Source organism: Akebia trifoliata, chromosome 16 (assembly GCF_017979445.1).
Source record: "Akebia trifoliata isolate Shusen 1 chromosome 16, ASM1797944v1, whole genome shotgun sequence".
NCBI classification, from domain to species: Eukaryota; Viridiplantae; Streptophyta; class Magnoliopsida; order Ranunculales; family Lardizabalaceae; genus Akebia; species Akebia trifoliata.
Window position 1 is genome coordinate 18676604 of NC_141390.1, and position 15897 is coordinate 18692500.

Consider the following 15897-nt stretch of genomic DNA (forward strand, 5'->3'; position numbering starts at 1 on the left):
ACCCTAATACCCATAAAAACCTGACCTAACCCTTCCCACTTGAACCACATCTTTCCTTACCACCCAAAACACCCTAATCACCTTCCATTTTTTTTAGCCTACAACTTCTCCAAACATTGTTAGCTTGCTACTCCCATAAATCAACACCACTTATTTGGCTATTTTTGCATTAAAATTAAGCTTAAAAATCTGTTTAGAACGTCTAATTGAAATCCTAGGCTAGAGGAAGACTTGTCTTCCATTGGAACTTATTGTTAGTACTTGAATAACTAGTACTGTGGAATTGTGACGAACCTTAGGACTATGTTGATTATCTTTTGGATTCTCTTGCATATCCATGAATGTATGAGTTAATGATTTATATTTGCATTGCTTATGTTAATTCAGTCTGATCTCAAATTTATCATCCTAGGGTAACATTCACGATCCTGCATCAAGCTATTAATGTTGATATGACCAGGTGTTGAAATTTGTTTAGGAGGTTAAATTTAGGTTGTAGCTCACTTGCACAACCCTTCTTAGGACTTAGATTAAAAAATCTCTTGTGAAAAGTTTAAAAGTCCTAGTCACCCCCACCCCTCTCTAGGACTAGAATACTATTCAAGGTGCAATTTCACGTGTTTCATCTCTTTCGCTCAATCACAGGCTGCTCTATCTATGTCGGATTACACTTGATTTGATGTATTTACCTATCCTACCTTTGTCCCTGCTTGTTAGTGTAGTACTAGGTTTTTTCGGGCGTTAGTCTAGCACTCATCCTTCCTTTCTATCATTAGAAGCAAAGGCAGGAGCAGGTTTTTAGTCCCAAGTAACAGATTGAGTAGCATTTATAACCAGCATCTAAGTAAATTCCAGATCTATAGTCACCATCAGTGTTAGATCCTCTAGGTGCAGGGGAAGCAGAGGTGAAGGCATCTTCAATAGGAGCAGGAAAGGAAGAGGCACCAGATAATAGTTTCTAAACATAGAGTTGCTTTTTTTTTTTTTTTTTTGTCCTTTATGCAATTTTCTTCCACATGTTGACAGCATCATCTGGAGAATTATTTTTCCATTTTTGCTGCCGTGTTGTACTACTCATTTATTTATTTTCAATGATTGCATGTTCTGTGGTTTTTAAAAGCTTATATGTTCTTGAAGGATGCTTTTTTGCCTTGCAAACATGAAGTTGTATGTCACTCATCAAGCTCCCCTTTAGGATGAAGGGGTCAAATGTGGACATTCTGGTATATAGGTTCTTTAGATCTCCACCATCTTTGTCTTCTACAATCAGCTTGGGGGACATTGAAAGACTCAATAATCTTGAAAATTGATATATGTGTTTAAGATCTGGTGGTTTGCTATCTTTGAATTGTGAGTACTCACAGAAAGTTTCTTTCTTTTCTTACTTTTCTTTAACAAAGTATTATGTATGATCACATGAGCCTTGCCTAATGGATGCATTTCCTTGTGAATCAATTATAATCTAATTTTGCATCCCTTTGTGAACAGTGACATTACTACTTGACTATTAAAGCATTGATCTTAAGTAGTTTGCACTAGTTAACTTCTACTAAATTCATTCTTTCATTGCATTCACTCAGTTATTGATGGTTCTATTTAATGATTTATATATTGTTCTCACAGAAGAAGAAATGGAACTTGGTCTTTTTTCACCTCAGTTTGGTGACCAATTAACCAGCTCTCATACTCATAAAGAATTGGATTTCTTGGTTCCCTCTTCCACTTCCTCCAACATGTGCTCTCAGACTGGGAAAATTAACCCTTCTACCATTGGGGAGCAGAGAAATTTCGATGGGTTGTTGCATGGCAATACTGCAAATATTCATGGAGAAACTTATGCAGGGGAATTTGAAGCCACGAGAGATATAGGTTTTGAAGAAAATAAAATTTCAGAAAATAATCTGAAGGATGGAGATTGTGAGCCAATTTCCATCAGTGATGCACTATGTGCTGCATGCAAGCAACTTCTTTTTCGCCCTGCAGTTCTTAATTGTGGCCATGGTAAAACTTTTCCACTAAGTTAATCATGTCAACTTTTGCTTTATGTCAGGAAATCAAATATATTCAGACTGATCCGATGTCTGTTTTCTGCAGTCTATTGCGAATCTTGTTTAGTTACCCCCATGAATGTAAAACCCAAATGTCAACTTTGTCAATGTACACATCCAAAAGGTTCCCCAAAAGTTTGTTTGGAGCTTGATCATTTCTTGGAGGAACAATTTCCCCAGGAGTACGAATTGAGAAAACAGGCAGTTCAGCTCAAATCCATCCATTGTCAGCAGGAGAGTCCATCTGCCTGTATGTTTCATTATTGTATTATGTTTACCTTTTAATGATATTAATTTTATATTTTCAAATTACTTGCATACATACATATATGCATACATGTTAACCCCAAGGGGTTGGCCTAGCGGCAAGCCGAACCTTGATAAGCTCTTTAGGAAAGGTAGGTCAAGTGTTTGAAACCCCACGAAGCAATGAATTCCTTGGGGCCACCCTCCATGGTCCAGTTGACCCTCGACTCAACCAAATGCACGTAGGACTTTCCGAGGGGGTGATGCGTGTGACCGTGGGACTCGAAGGTGGGGATACCCATGCTGATCAAAAAAATATAATATATATGCATATATGGTCATGCTCAGTAAGAGGTGTAGGCGGCTTTTGAAAACCCAGGTCTTTTTGTTTGGCTGAGTAACTATATAAGAGTTTTGTATTAATATATGAAGGTGCCAGCTTGATAAGTTGAGTATAGTCTGGCGGTGTGTGTGACCGTGGGATTAGTCTCACCTGAAGGGTGGAGCCACGATAAGCAAAAAAAAAAAAAAAAGTGAAAGAACTTTCAAAATTTTCCTGGGCTTCTACTTATTTATTTATTTTTTGTTCACACCCTTCTTTAGCGTGAGGAATCTGGAGTACTGAATTAAATTATATATCTTCTTCTCATCAACTAATAAAAGTATAGTGGATAGCATTAGCATGCCTCCAAAGGTAAACCCCCATAACATCTCAACCATTTAAGTGCATTTGCAGAGTAATGTTCCACTTCATTGACACCCATCTTGGAAGTCAGAACAGAAACGTAATTGATAGTAACGTACTTGCAACATAATCAAGTGTATTCACTATTCCTTCGGTTTCTTCTGGGTCTTCACAACCTGCTTTGAATTTCTACAGAAAAGTTATTCCCTTGCCTAGAAGTTCTACAATTCTCACTTCCCTAAATCATTTAAAGAAAAGACACCAATCCACCATTGATCTCCAAACAGCATTGGAGGTTTTAATTGGAAGTCACTTTTCTCTCCAAAAATCCTTCTATTGATCTGTCTCTACAGACCCCCAATAATGAATTCTTCCCCTTTTACTGTATGGACCTATGGCTAGTATAAAAAAAACTTCAGACATCTTTTGGAAAGAGAAACTATGTACCAAAAAAGCCTAAAAAGAAGCTCACAATATAATATAGTACATTGGTATGGGAGTTCTTACTGTCCAAAGTCATCAAGAAATGGAGAGAATATTGTGTTTTCTTGCACGAGGAAATGGTGAAAGTGGAGATGGTTCTTCAGAAAGCATGTTTGCAACGATTTGGGAAAGCGTTCTGGAGGAAGTGCTTTGGTTTTGGAATATCAAAGATTATGAAGATTTTGTCAAATGGTAAGGATGAATGAGGTTTTCGTTTTCCTTGCAGGCCAACATAGGTCAGGATGGATGGCTGTCGCTGAGGAAATTAGATGGGATCTTTCTCACCATCATTATGGATTTGGAGAAAATACCTTGTCATGCCTGCTCCGATGAATCTAGTGCCTCATCTCAGTGTTGCTGTCCATGATGCTGAGGAAGCTTGAAAGGGGAATAATCATTTGGGTGTCATTTAGGTGAAAGAATCTGAGAATGTTGAGCGTATCATTTCCTCTAGGGTTATGTCCATCAGATATCCAGAGGTCGGAGGCGATTATCCCATTAGAACAGTTTGCAGAGTTCATTTGGAGGCAACTAATTGTGTCAAATTTGTGAAAGGAATTGGGATAACGCTGTGGCTTATCACTGATTCTCAGGATCTTCCATGGGTGGAGTTCATGGGATCGTGGAGGTCTCATGTATTGTTCCAAACATCCCTTCTCTTTAGTTATTTGGATTGAGTGGTGGTGATTCTTCTAAAAGATAAGGGTATGAAGGAGCGACTGTACCAGCTAAATCCCATTGTTGTGGGTGCTACATCTTTCTCTTTGCTTCTGTGGTGGCTGGAGTTTGGTTTTTGAGATCACTAAAGTCCTACTTGTTTATTGGAGAGGTCTTCTAGAGGTGGAGGAGTATCTGCGTTTGCATCTTAATCGCAAATTGAAGGACCCTTGCATCTGTGTTTGTTTCAGTGCTTTGCTGATCCCCTATGCGATTGAGTTAGTGATTCATATTGAGAGAGCACCTTGCCGATCCCTGAGGTGGTTAGCATTGCTTACTGTTGCTTATGGTGTAAGAGCTATCACCAACTAATGCTGTGAGAGCAGAGTTGCTATTCCAGGGACAAATTGTGGTTGGGCGGGCCCAATGAGTGGGGGATGAGCATGAAATTGGTTCATGAGTTCTAGGATCAACTTGACTTCCTAATTTGAGTTTAGCTATAGTTGGGTCAATGCTATGCAGTTGTATAGGTCCAATAAGGTAGTTGAAAGCCATTTGGCAAGATTGAGAGCTGGTTCTGATCTTCCTTGCATCAATTAAGATGCAGGCTTGTGGTTTAGATGCAACACTAGACTTAGAGGGTTGATAAAAGTTGCTCAAGTGTTATTGGGGTGCCACATGCCCTCCATGTCAGATAAAATTGAGAGACTAGATTTTAATTCATTAATTAGCCCTAATTAGGCTTTAAACGTATTACAAACATCTAAGTAGAGGAAAAGACTAAAAAGGACATATATAGACTTATTTTAACACTCCCCTTCAAGTTGGTGCGTGGATATCAATAACGCCCAACTTGGACAGAACACCTTCAAAGGTGGTTTTACTGACACCTTTAGTAAGAACATCAATAAGTTGTTGAGATGTAGGAACAAAGGGAGTACAAATCTGTCCAGAAACAATCTTTTCTCTAATGAAGTGACGGTCAACTTCGATATGCTTTGTTCTGTCATGCTGAACTGGATTTGCCGTTATGTTAATAGCTGATTTATTCTCACAATATAGTAAGAATGAGACTGGCACAGGAAGACACAGATCAGTTAATAAGATCTTGAGCCACAATAGCTCACACACTCCAAGTGCCATGGCTCTGTATTCTGACTGAGCACTCGACCGAGAAACCACATCCTGCTTCTTACAGCGCCAAGTTACCAAGTTACCACCAACTTTAGTACAGTACCCAGAAGTAGAATGTCTATCAGTCACTGAACCAGCATAATCTATGTCTGTCCATGCGTCAACACGAAAATGGCCATGATTACTGAACAAGATACCTCGACCAGGACATCCCTTAAGATATCTGAGAATACGATAAACTGCAGTTAGATGAGATGTTCGAGGCGAGTGCATAAACTAACTTACAATACTAACAGCATAAGCAATGTCTGGACGAGTCATAGACAAATAGATCAATTTTCCCACAAGTCGCTAATACTGCCCAATATCTAACACACACTCCCCCTCAGGATCAACCAACCTATGATTCTGCTCAATAGGAGTATCAACGGGACGAGAACCAAGCTGAATTGAGTCACGGAGTAAATTAAGGACATACTTTTGCTGATAAAGAAATATACCAGACTGGGACCGCGCAACCTCAATACCCAGAAAATAGCGAAGATGCCCAAGGTCCTTAATCTCAAATTGACGGCCTAAGTAAGTTTTTCCCTCAGTAATGCCATCGTCATCATCTCCAGTAAGAACAATATCATCAACATAAACAATCAGAGCAACAGTTCTACCCTGAGAGTGACGCAAGAAAAGGGTGTGATCAGCCGAACTGTGATGAAGGCCAAACTAATGCATAGCTTTAGTAAAGCGTTCAGACCATGTGCGAGGAGACTGTTTCAGACCATAAAAAAAACGGTGAAGACGACAGACATGTGTAGGAGAAGCAAGTGTAAGAAACCCAGGAGGTTAGACCATTTAAACCTCTTCCTAAAAATCACCATTGAGAAACGCATTCTTGACATCTAATTGATAGAAAGGCCAGTCTCTGATAGCTGCAACAGACAGAAGAACGCGAATGGTGGTCAATTTGGCAACCGGAGCAAGTGTCTCCTGATAATCTAGCCCATAAGTCTGAGTATAACCTTTGGCCACCAGAAGGGCCTTATAACGAGTAATAGAACCATTCGGTTTATGCTTAAGTGTGAAAACCCAACGACATCCCACAACTTTCCTTCCAGGTCGGAGAGGAACGAGTTCCCAAGTCTAAGTCTTTTCAAGAGCAGTCAACTCATCAATCATAGCAGCTCGCCACTCAAGATGTGTAATAGCATCTGCAATAGTAGTAGGAAGAGAAACAATGGAAACAGAGGCAAGAAAACTCCGATAGGAGGGTGAAAAGAAAAATAAGATACATAATTAGAAATAGGATAAGTACAAGTGCGCTTACCCTTACGAGTGGCAATAGGACGATCATCACAGGGAAGAAAGGGACACAGATCTGGAGGAAAAGAGATGAGCTGGTCTGGCATAAAAGTGATGGTAGTATCGCGTGGACGCCGAGAGTAAACCTGCAGAGGAGGAGGTGACAAACCGACAAGGGGTAGAGAGGGAGGAACGGGTAAGGGAAGAGGAAAGGAAATAGGAAGGGGATCATCCGGGGAGGTTAGGGGAAACCACTCAGATTGGGTGCCAACAGATCCATTTAAGTATGGGGTATGCTCAAAGAAGGAAACATCTCGAGAAAAAAAACGCTGTCGAGAAGGAGGATGGTAACACTGGTAGTCTTTCTGGGTATAGGAATAACTCAAAAAAATACATTTTAGAGCCGTAGGGCCAAGTTTAGTACGAGTTTGATCAAGAATTTGAACAAAACAGACGCACCCAAACACACGCAGAGAAAGGGGAAACAGGGGACGATCTGGATAGAACCGAGAAAAGGGCGTGGTAAACTGAAGAACCCGGGAGGGGGTTCGATTAATAAGGTAAACCGCAGTAAGAATGGCATCGGCCCAATAAGATTGGGGCACGTTCATACCAATAGAAATAGCACGAGCTAAATCTAGAATATGGCGATTTTTCCTTTCAGAATGACCATTCTTTTGAGGAGTCTTAACATTAGACATTTGATGTTCAATGCCAGACTCTAAACAAAGTTTTAGGTGTACTCAGTACCATGATCAGACCGAAAGGTTTTGACGGTACGACCAAACTGGGTATAAACCATAGCAAGAAATTGCTTAAAGATCCCACAAATTTCACTCTTACGTTTCATAAGATAGACCCAAGTGGTACGACTGTGGTCATTAATAAATAAGACAAAATAACGAAAACCAAGAGTGGATGGGACAGGGGAGGGTCCACACACATCAGAATGAATTAGGTCAAATATAGCAGGTGCAGTAGTATTCATACTAACAGGATAGGAAGAACGCACATGTTTAGCTAATTGGCAAGTATCACAAGTAGTAAAATCAAGCAAATTTTATTAATAAAATAAAGCAGGGAATATGTGTTTCAAATATCCAAAAGAAATATGGCCTAAGCATTAGTGCCAATGCATTACAAGAGCCTTATTAGATTGACTACTACTACTAATCTGAGTAATAGAATGGGTGCTCGGTAAACCAGGTACGTCCAAGAGTTACTGTCCATTTACTTCATGTCCAGTGCCAATCGTCATCTTCGACTCTAGATCCTGAAAGACACAATGAGAGGGATAAAACATTACACTGCAATTCAAATTTTTTATAATGCTATTAACAAATATAAGATTAGTAGTGAGTTGAGGAACATGCAGTGTGTTAGTTAAGGATAAAGAAGGTGTAACAGGAAAATGACTTTGACCAGCTATAGAAGACAAAGAACCATCAGCAAGGCGAACCTTGCAATGACCAGAACAAACATTTTAAGTTTTAAATAGGGAGGATGTACCGGTCATGTTATCGGAGGCACCAGAATCAATGATCCATGGTGAGGAAGTGGAGGAAACACTGTGTGCAGATGCAAAAATACCTGAGTGAGCAAACGTAGAAACTGGCTGAGATGAAGTCTCCATCTGATTGAAGAATTTTCTGAACTTGTCAAGCTCAGCCTGGGATAAAGATATCGAATCTGATGAGGATGTAGTGGTTGAAGGAGGTGCTTTGAATTAGTAATTGACTGAGAAACTATATGAGCTGAAGATCGATGAGACTGTTGACGTTGCTGATTAGGACGACAATGAAGTGCATAACATCGAGCCTTCACATGACCCAACTTTCCATAATGATCACACTTATGTTGCTGACGGGTAGGCTCAGACCCATTGGAGGGTTGTGGAGAAGATAGGCGAGCAAGCATAGCAGAGTGATTTCCTGAAGTATGAGGTAAGACAGCTGCACAACGACTCTCATCAGTCAAGACATACGAATACGCTGTCTGTAGGAATGGAAAAGGATCCATACCCAATAGATGAACTCTCGCATACTCAAACTCATCCAGGAGACCAGCTAGAAATTGAAAAATCCAATTCTTGTCCATAATCGATGCATATAATGTCTCGTCAAGAGGGTCCTTCTAGGCATAGGACGGGGAATAGAAGGTCAGCTCTTCCCACCGAGCGCGTAGCTGTGATATATAAGTGATAACTGAAGAGTTTCCTTGTGAAAGACGAGAAATCTCACGCTCCAAGTTAAAAATTCTAACGTTGTTCTGACGTTAAGAATAAATGTTCTTTGCGGAATCCCATATTTGTTTTGTTGTCAAGGAAAACATAAAACCAACCGCAATTTGTGGTTGCATAGAAGTAACCAACCAAGAACGGACCATAGAATCATTAGCAAACCAATGTGAGTAAGAACTGTCGGTCTGTGCAGGTTGTTTGTCTGTCCCTGTGAGGTAACCGATCTTCCCCTTTCCACCAATGAACATTTCAACTGATCGTGCCCAAAAGAGATAATTATGACCGTCTAATTTCACGGTAGTAATTGAATGCCTAGAGAATCGGTTGAGTGAGGAGGACCACTCGATCCATTACTATTACCAATTATCGAGGAAGAGGATATTTCAGAGGCCATTAACGAATTCAAGTACTGTGATTGGAATAGAATTTAAGCAAGATAAGGCACAACTCCCTAGGATAAAGCGATCGCAGCACCTTAAAGGTGACAATACACGATCAAATTTTTTTTGTGAGAGCTGATTAAACACTACTGTGTTACCCAAGCAGTCATTCGCGCAAACGTAGAAACTCAAGGAATAATACTGCTGTTAGAACAACCTCAAGCAGCACCCTACTGTAACCACAGGCTTCCGTAGGTATGCAAAACAACTGCCGCCACCTGCTGTGACCTCAAAAAGCTTATAACAGCAGTTTGTTGTGTTTCACAAGGCAGGGGAGTTGATTTCAAGGTTTATAACAGTAGTTCAAAACCTATAACAACAGTCTGCTGTGTCGTACAAGGAAGAGGAGTTGATCGCAAGGCTTATAGCAAGAGTTTGCTGTGTCGCACAGGGCAGGGGAGTCTCTAGTTGGTGTCGTAAGCTGAAAACAATCACCTGCTGTGATCGCAGGGCTCAAACAGCCACCTACTGGCATCGTACAATGTTGAAAATGCTATCGTAAGGCTTGCAAGGCCATCGTGGGTGTCGTAAATACAGTCTGATCACAGGCTCCTAACAGGTTTTAACTCCCTATCGCATGATGCGATTAGGGTGTGTATCGACAGATAACCCCCGTAGGGGTGATATGACTTGAAAAAACAGGAGGTGTAGGGTATTGTTTAAGAAAGAATAGTTCGATGGAGTTGATCGTAGAAGTAGTGGAAGGTCGATGGAGGTAGAGAGGGAGGCTCTGATACCAAGATAAAATTGAGAGAATAGATTTTAATTCATTAATTAGCCCTAATTAGGCTTTAAACGTATTACAAAATCTAAGTAAAGGAAAAGACTAAAAAAGACATATATAGACTTATTTTAACAATGTCAAAGGTGGGATAACAATTGTTCAAAAATCAAATGATGGTTCAAAAGGATTGCTGAATTTTTCAGAGAGGAACTTCCTGAATGCAGTTGCATCTCTTCATAAGTTCTGTGCGGACAAGGATGTAGCCTTAGGTCCCATCGTTTCCTGAAATTTAAGCATCTCCTTGGGGTCCATTGCAATGTAAAGGGGAGCACAAAATTCAATTCTACATCTGGGCCTCATCTTTTATTACATGATCACATTCAAAGGCAAGTCAATGCTGCGGGTTCTTATCTCAACTCGCTCAAGGAAGTCTCAATTCAATGCATTGTGCATATATCAAAATGATAATTACAATTTCAAGGAAAAGAATCCATTTTTTCTTTTAAGGTAGTTTCGCAAATATCAGGTAATCAAAAGGGTTTCATGCCTAGTAAATCGTGTGATGCAACTATGATTCCAACATGTTTGGAAGACAACATAGGGATGTTGATAATGAATGTTCCAAGACCTCCACCTAGAGTTTCCTTGAATTCCAGAAGAACATTGAAAGCTTGACTTCTCCTTGAAGGAAATCTCTTCTTTGGGGTCAACTTGTTGATGAGCAAGACTAGGTCATCAACTACTGATATCAGTAGTCCTAGGGAAGAAGAAAATGCATGACAAGTAGTGAGAACTCCTTGAGGAGTTTATTGTTCAAGACTCTTGTGTTTCTCTATATGATGAGGTTTTCATCTCAGAGGTTCATGAGAAGTTTTTTATCTTGGATAGGGGTAATCATGTCTTCCAAGCCAAAATGCGCGGGGATTCAACCTTGAATCAATGGTATGAAACTAGTGAAAATCACGCTTCTCAAAGGGTGGATGTATTCAAGGATTTGGTTGTGCTTGTGTGTTCTCATCGCTCTTCATCATCGATGCCTTTCTCCGTAGTTCAAAAGTCATACAATGCCCCTTTTCGTAATTCAAAGCTCCTTATACTACGAAGTACGTTGGTTAATCATTGGGCGACTGTAAACTCTCAGTGATCACCAACAGCCCAAGAGCAATACAATGTGGATCTCAAACATCTTCATGCTATACAACTGGTATCAAAATACAAACAAGGTTCTCCTTTAAAGATAGAAAAGAATATCCTGAATATCAAGAGTGATGTTGCACTCCAAGGTGTCCCATACCACCAAGAAAAGGAAACACCTCAAAACAAATTGCAAAACCCGAAGTTACCCCGAAGTTTGCTAACTTTTTTGCTAACTTTTTGATATATTACAGACATTTATGTATTTTATTGTAATAATTTTCTATAATTTAAAATACAAAACATGTGCATATGATTAACCTCCGTTTCGTTCAATCAATCTATCTATCTGATCAGTTCGGCTTATGTGGCATAGCCTGCAGCAACTCAATTCTTTCAATGGAGTCACTCAACACATACTATAAACAATACTAGAGAAATCCCTGATTTCTCTATTTGTTAATCAATAAAATCTTATTTCTTTCATTTCTTTTAAATATAAGTTTATAAAATATGTTATTTCAGTAAAAGTTTATAAAATGTTATTTAAAAAAAAGTATAGACAACTTGAAAATATATATATTGAAATTCCTTTTTCTAAAATATTTTGATGCAAGATGGGTGGGAAGATGAAATAAGAGATAGATAAACCTAGTTTGGCTTTGGGCCACGATATGGGTACCGTAATGGTTTAGGGTAAACCCTAAAGGGATTGAGTAGTAGGGTCTAATTATGAAGTTTTGCTATTAGATTTAGGGGTTTAGGTTTATAAGGAAAAAAGGTTTAGGATAAGGAATAAATAAATTAAAAAAAAAAAACAAATAGGTTTGGGGTTTTAAGAATTAAAGAATGAAGATTTCAAGGGTTCTTGAATTCAAGAAAATCAAGAACTAGAAAAATTAAAGAAAAGAAAAAGAAGATTAGAAGAGAAAGATAAGGGTCATAAGGATAAAACTTTGGAATCACTCTAAAGATAAAAACTTTGGAATCACTCTAAAGGTTTCTTGGAATCGCATTAAGAATAATGGAGAACTCATACCACAAAACTCCATTGAAAAGTATTCACACTGAAAACACATTGAAAGAAACTAATTCTTTATTCCATAAAATTTAATTCCCAACAATCTATTACATTATTTAAATAGAAAAGACAAGTTGCTAAAATCTAAAGGACTTCTAATTTGACTCTATACCTTGTACTCCAAGATAACTTTCTCGAAATACTGTATTTTTCGAAATAGAAACTTTCCAAAAATAGAAAAATTCCTAATTTGAAAAAACTTGCCCAGTCCCACTAATTTAAATTACCTAGTAATAAACTTGTAAGAAAAATAGGATTCAAAGAAAAATGAAATAGGTCCATAACTATAGTCCAATAATTAAAATAAAATAAAAGCACTAATACTAAACTATGTCTCAAATAGGATAGACCCATGATATCTGATGTCCCCATCATATGTGTCCAAAATAAGAATATGAAAAACAAGTTTAAGACAATTCTCTTAAACACCCAAATTTTCTTATTGATGGAAGGTGTGTCTCCAACAGTTGGTCAGAGATGTGTTTGAGTTGAGGGTTCAGTTTGATTACTCCTTTTGTAAGTTTAAACGAGTCATATGGAGCTTTACTCCATTTTTCCATTGTTTGAGGGTTGTGGAAGGAGCGGAATGACAGAATCTTTGAGGGGAAGATTGAGGATATACTTATTTCGGTTTGTATTTTCTTTTCTTCTGGTGTAAAGTGTACAAAGAGCTAGAGGGGTCAGTCTTCCTTGAGGATTTTATTAGTAGGTGGGATGGGGTTTTTAATTTAGCTGGAGGCTATTGGAGTAGTTTGCTTGTTTGGAGGGAGAATCTCCTCCTTTGATTGTATCTTTTTCCTGCTGGTTACCTCAACCAGTCTTTATTAATACTCTTATAAAAAAAGCAGATTTTGAAATTTATACATGAAATATATACTTATTTAAAACAAATAAATTATAACGGAACTTTTTCATTTATGTAATTAAAATAAATGCAAGAAATTATTTATTAAACCAACTATATGCATGAATTTCAATCAACATGAGTTAAATTTAGCTTGTAAAAAAAGTCAATTTGTAAAATTTGATGGCTAACAATAGAAAATCTAGGTTTCATCAAGTTTGTAGTTTCCTTTGAATCCAATGGTGAAGTCCATATATCCAATGGTTTGTAAAATGGATTTTTGCTCCAAATCTGAAAACTTTGACCATTTTTCTCGAGATTCAAACTGAATTTCAAGTCACTACAGGGTTGGCTTCTCGTGGGATCTTTGTTTAAGGAGGAACCTTAATAATTGGGAGATTGAGGCTATCGTTGTTCTTATTAGCCAGATTTTGTCCCGTCTCTTTGTCAAACGATGATCGCATGATTTGGTTGAAGATTCGAAATGCAGATTTTCTATTAACTCTTTTTATAGAGATTTATATTCTTATTATAGTTCTTCATTCTTATCATAGAAATTGGGGGCAATAGACATCCTTAAAAGGTCTCTTTTTTAATATTTACCAACGGTCTTGGAAAGGATTTGATCCTTGATAATGTCATTGCGAGGGGTATCACATCTTTTTATTTTTAGCCTTTCCCAGGATTTGCGTCTTCCTAGTTTTTGATGCACTTTGCCACTTGGTGGTGTTTCTGGAAGGAGAGAAATGGGTGGATTTTTTGTGGAAAGAACTGTCTTCAACGTTATTATAACCATTTTGGGGTTATTTTCTTTTGGTGTGAGCTGTTCCCTATGTTCAGAGCTTCTTTTTTGGGGATTTTTTTTTTTTTTGTGGTTTAAGTGGGAGCTTGTATTGTAGTGTCATTAGTTGTGTCCTTAATGCTTTGTGTTGGTTTTCTTCCTTTTAAGTATGTCTTCTCATCATCCTTAGTGATCTTCTCTTCTGTTTTTTTTTTTTTTTTTTTGGACTTTGAATTTACTTACAAAAAAAAAATCCATTCAATAAAAACTAAAAATGTTACTTGCATATATAAGAGGATGTCAGTTCTTCTACTCTCTCGTTATTACTCAACTTGCTAATTAATAAGATGGAAGCTACTAATAAGTAATACCTCTTAGTTTCTAGGTTCCTAAAGACGAAGTAATTCCTTATATTAAAATAAAAACGTTTTAATTGAAATCTGCTATTGATATGATTATAAACTATATAAATATTTACTGAAATAATTCCATTTCCACAAGGCTCTACAGTGAACTTAATCAACATTTTCTTTTTTGTATATATTTCATTGGAAATCACTTTTCATTTCGTGAAATATTTGTTTTGGGATAATTAATTTCACTACATTTAAATGCCTGCATGTGGTATATCTTGCCAATACCATTTACTAGAAAGATGTATACTTTCAGGTGCAACAGAAGCCATGAAGAATGGTACCCTGTCTTCACCATCTCCTGTCCAAAATTACTTATCACGGTTGGGTGAGCGTGGGTTATTGGTTCATTTGGCAGTTGGTTGTGATAATTGTGGGGTAACATCTTACTTATCATTTCTTGCACACGAAACGATGTCCTTGCTTGTATATCTTGCTGACCCACAAAATTAGAAGGCAGGGGCTTTGCTTTTGAATATCAAGCCCCTAATGGATCATCTCCTTTCCGCAAATCAGATAGATGTTTTGCATACTTTAAGTAATATTGTGTCGGTGTGATGGAAATCACTTGGGTGTTGGAAAATCATTTCAGACTGGATTTAGCCTCTAGTTTTCTATATTGGAAAATCATTTCTTGAAATTTATTTCAGATTCAAAATAATACTTTTGAAGTGTCAAGTTGTGTCCACCATTTTTCAAACAATCAAATGTTGCATCCAAAAGCTGATTGATTAATGATATATCTTTTTATATAGGGCGATATCTGATACTCTCTCCCTTTAAAAGCTGGTGGCACTTTTCTCCTTTGTCTCATGCTCTTTGCCATTTGGGTTGTTCTTTGCAGATGTTTCCAATAATCGGGGAGAGATACAAATGCAAAGATTGTGTGGAGGAAATAGGCTTCGACCTGTGTGGAGAGTGTTATAATAGTCGGTCCAAGCTTCCAGGCCGATTCAATCAGCAGCACAAGCCAGAGCATAGGTTTGAGCTTGTTCGGTCAAACAGGATACCTAATGTATTTTTCGATGATGACACTCTTGCTGCTCATTCAGTTTCTGATGATCTAGAGGATCCACCAGGTCCCAATTCCGCCATTTAAAACTGTATGTACACTTCGACGACTCTATATTTTTTTTTTACTGCCAAGTTATGGATGAAAGAAATTTAGTTTGCATGGTTTTCCAAGAATAGATCCATCTGCCCCAATATTTATAATTCTCGAACCTCTTTGTTTGGCTTGATAGCATTACACTCTTAGTGCTCTCTTCCTTTGTTCTCAATTTCAAAACTGCCAAGGAGATGTCTTGTTAGGGCTTCTTGTTGGATTTTTTGTACTTGCTTTCTAATTCTTCTATTTTTTAGAAGGTTTGTTCATTTTTATGTTATTATCTGATGCTGGCAGTGCCTCCCCTTATCATTGTGATACCTGTGTGTATAAGGCTAAAATAATAACATTATAATACAAAATATTAATGGAATAAGGATTTCTTGGCTATGATACCTGGATACTTAAATTTGTCAATGAGGACATGATATGATAATGATACATAGACTAGATACTGCATGTATGCATCTACATAGAATTCTTTTTTTTTTTTTTTTCAAATTTATTTCTTACTTCACAATTAAGTCCCATTATGGAAGCTTGGTAAATTCTTCCTCTAAAAAGACTTAGAATTTTCAAAACTATAA

The 15897-nt window shown here is 37.8% G+C and overlaps 1 protein-coding gene across 1 annotated transcript in view; it reads left to right on the forward strand.

Annotated features, from left to right (window-relative positions):
• LOC147382717 (E3 ubiquitin-protein ligase PRT1-like) overlaps positions 1 to 15308 on the forward strand; it is a 49553-nt gene extending 34245 nt beyond the window's left edge. Inside the window, exons 4-7 of the mRNA XM_086427338.1 lie at positions 1624 to 2001; positions 2095 to 2298; positions 14462 to 14583; positions 15050 to 15308. Coding sequence (XP_086283464.1) covers positions 1624 to 2001; positions 2095 to 2298; positions 14462 to 14583; positions 15050 to 15304 — 959 coding nt within the window. The 3' untranslated portion in view covers positions 15305 to 15308. The remainder of the gene's footprint in view (positions 1 to 1623; positions 2002 to 2094; positions 2299 to 14461; positions 14584 to 15049) is intronic.
• The last annotated feature ends 589 nt before the right edge of the window (positions 15309 to 15897 follow it).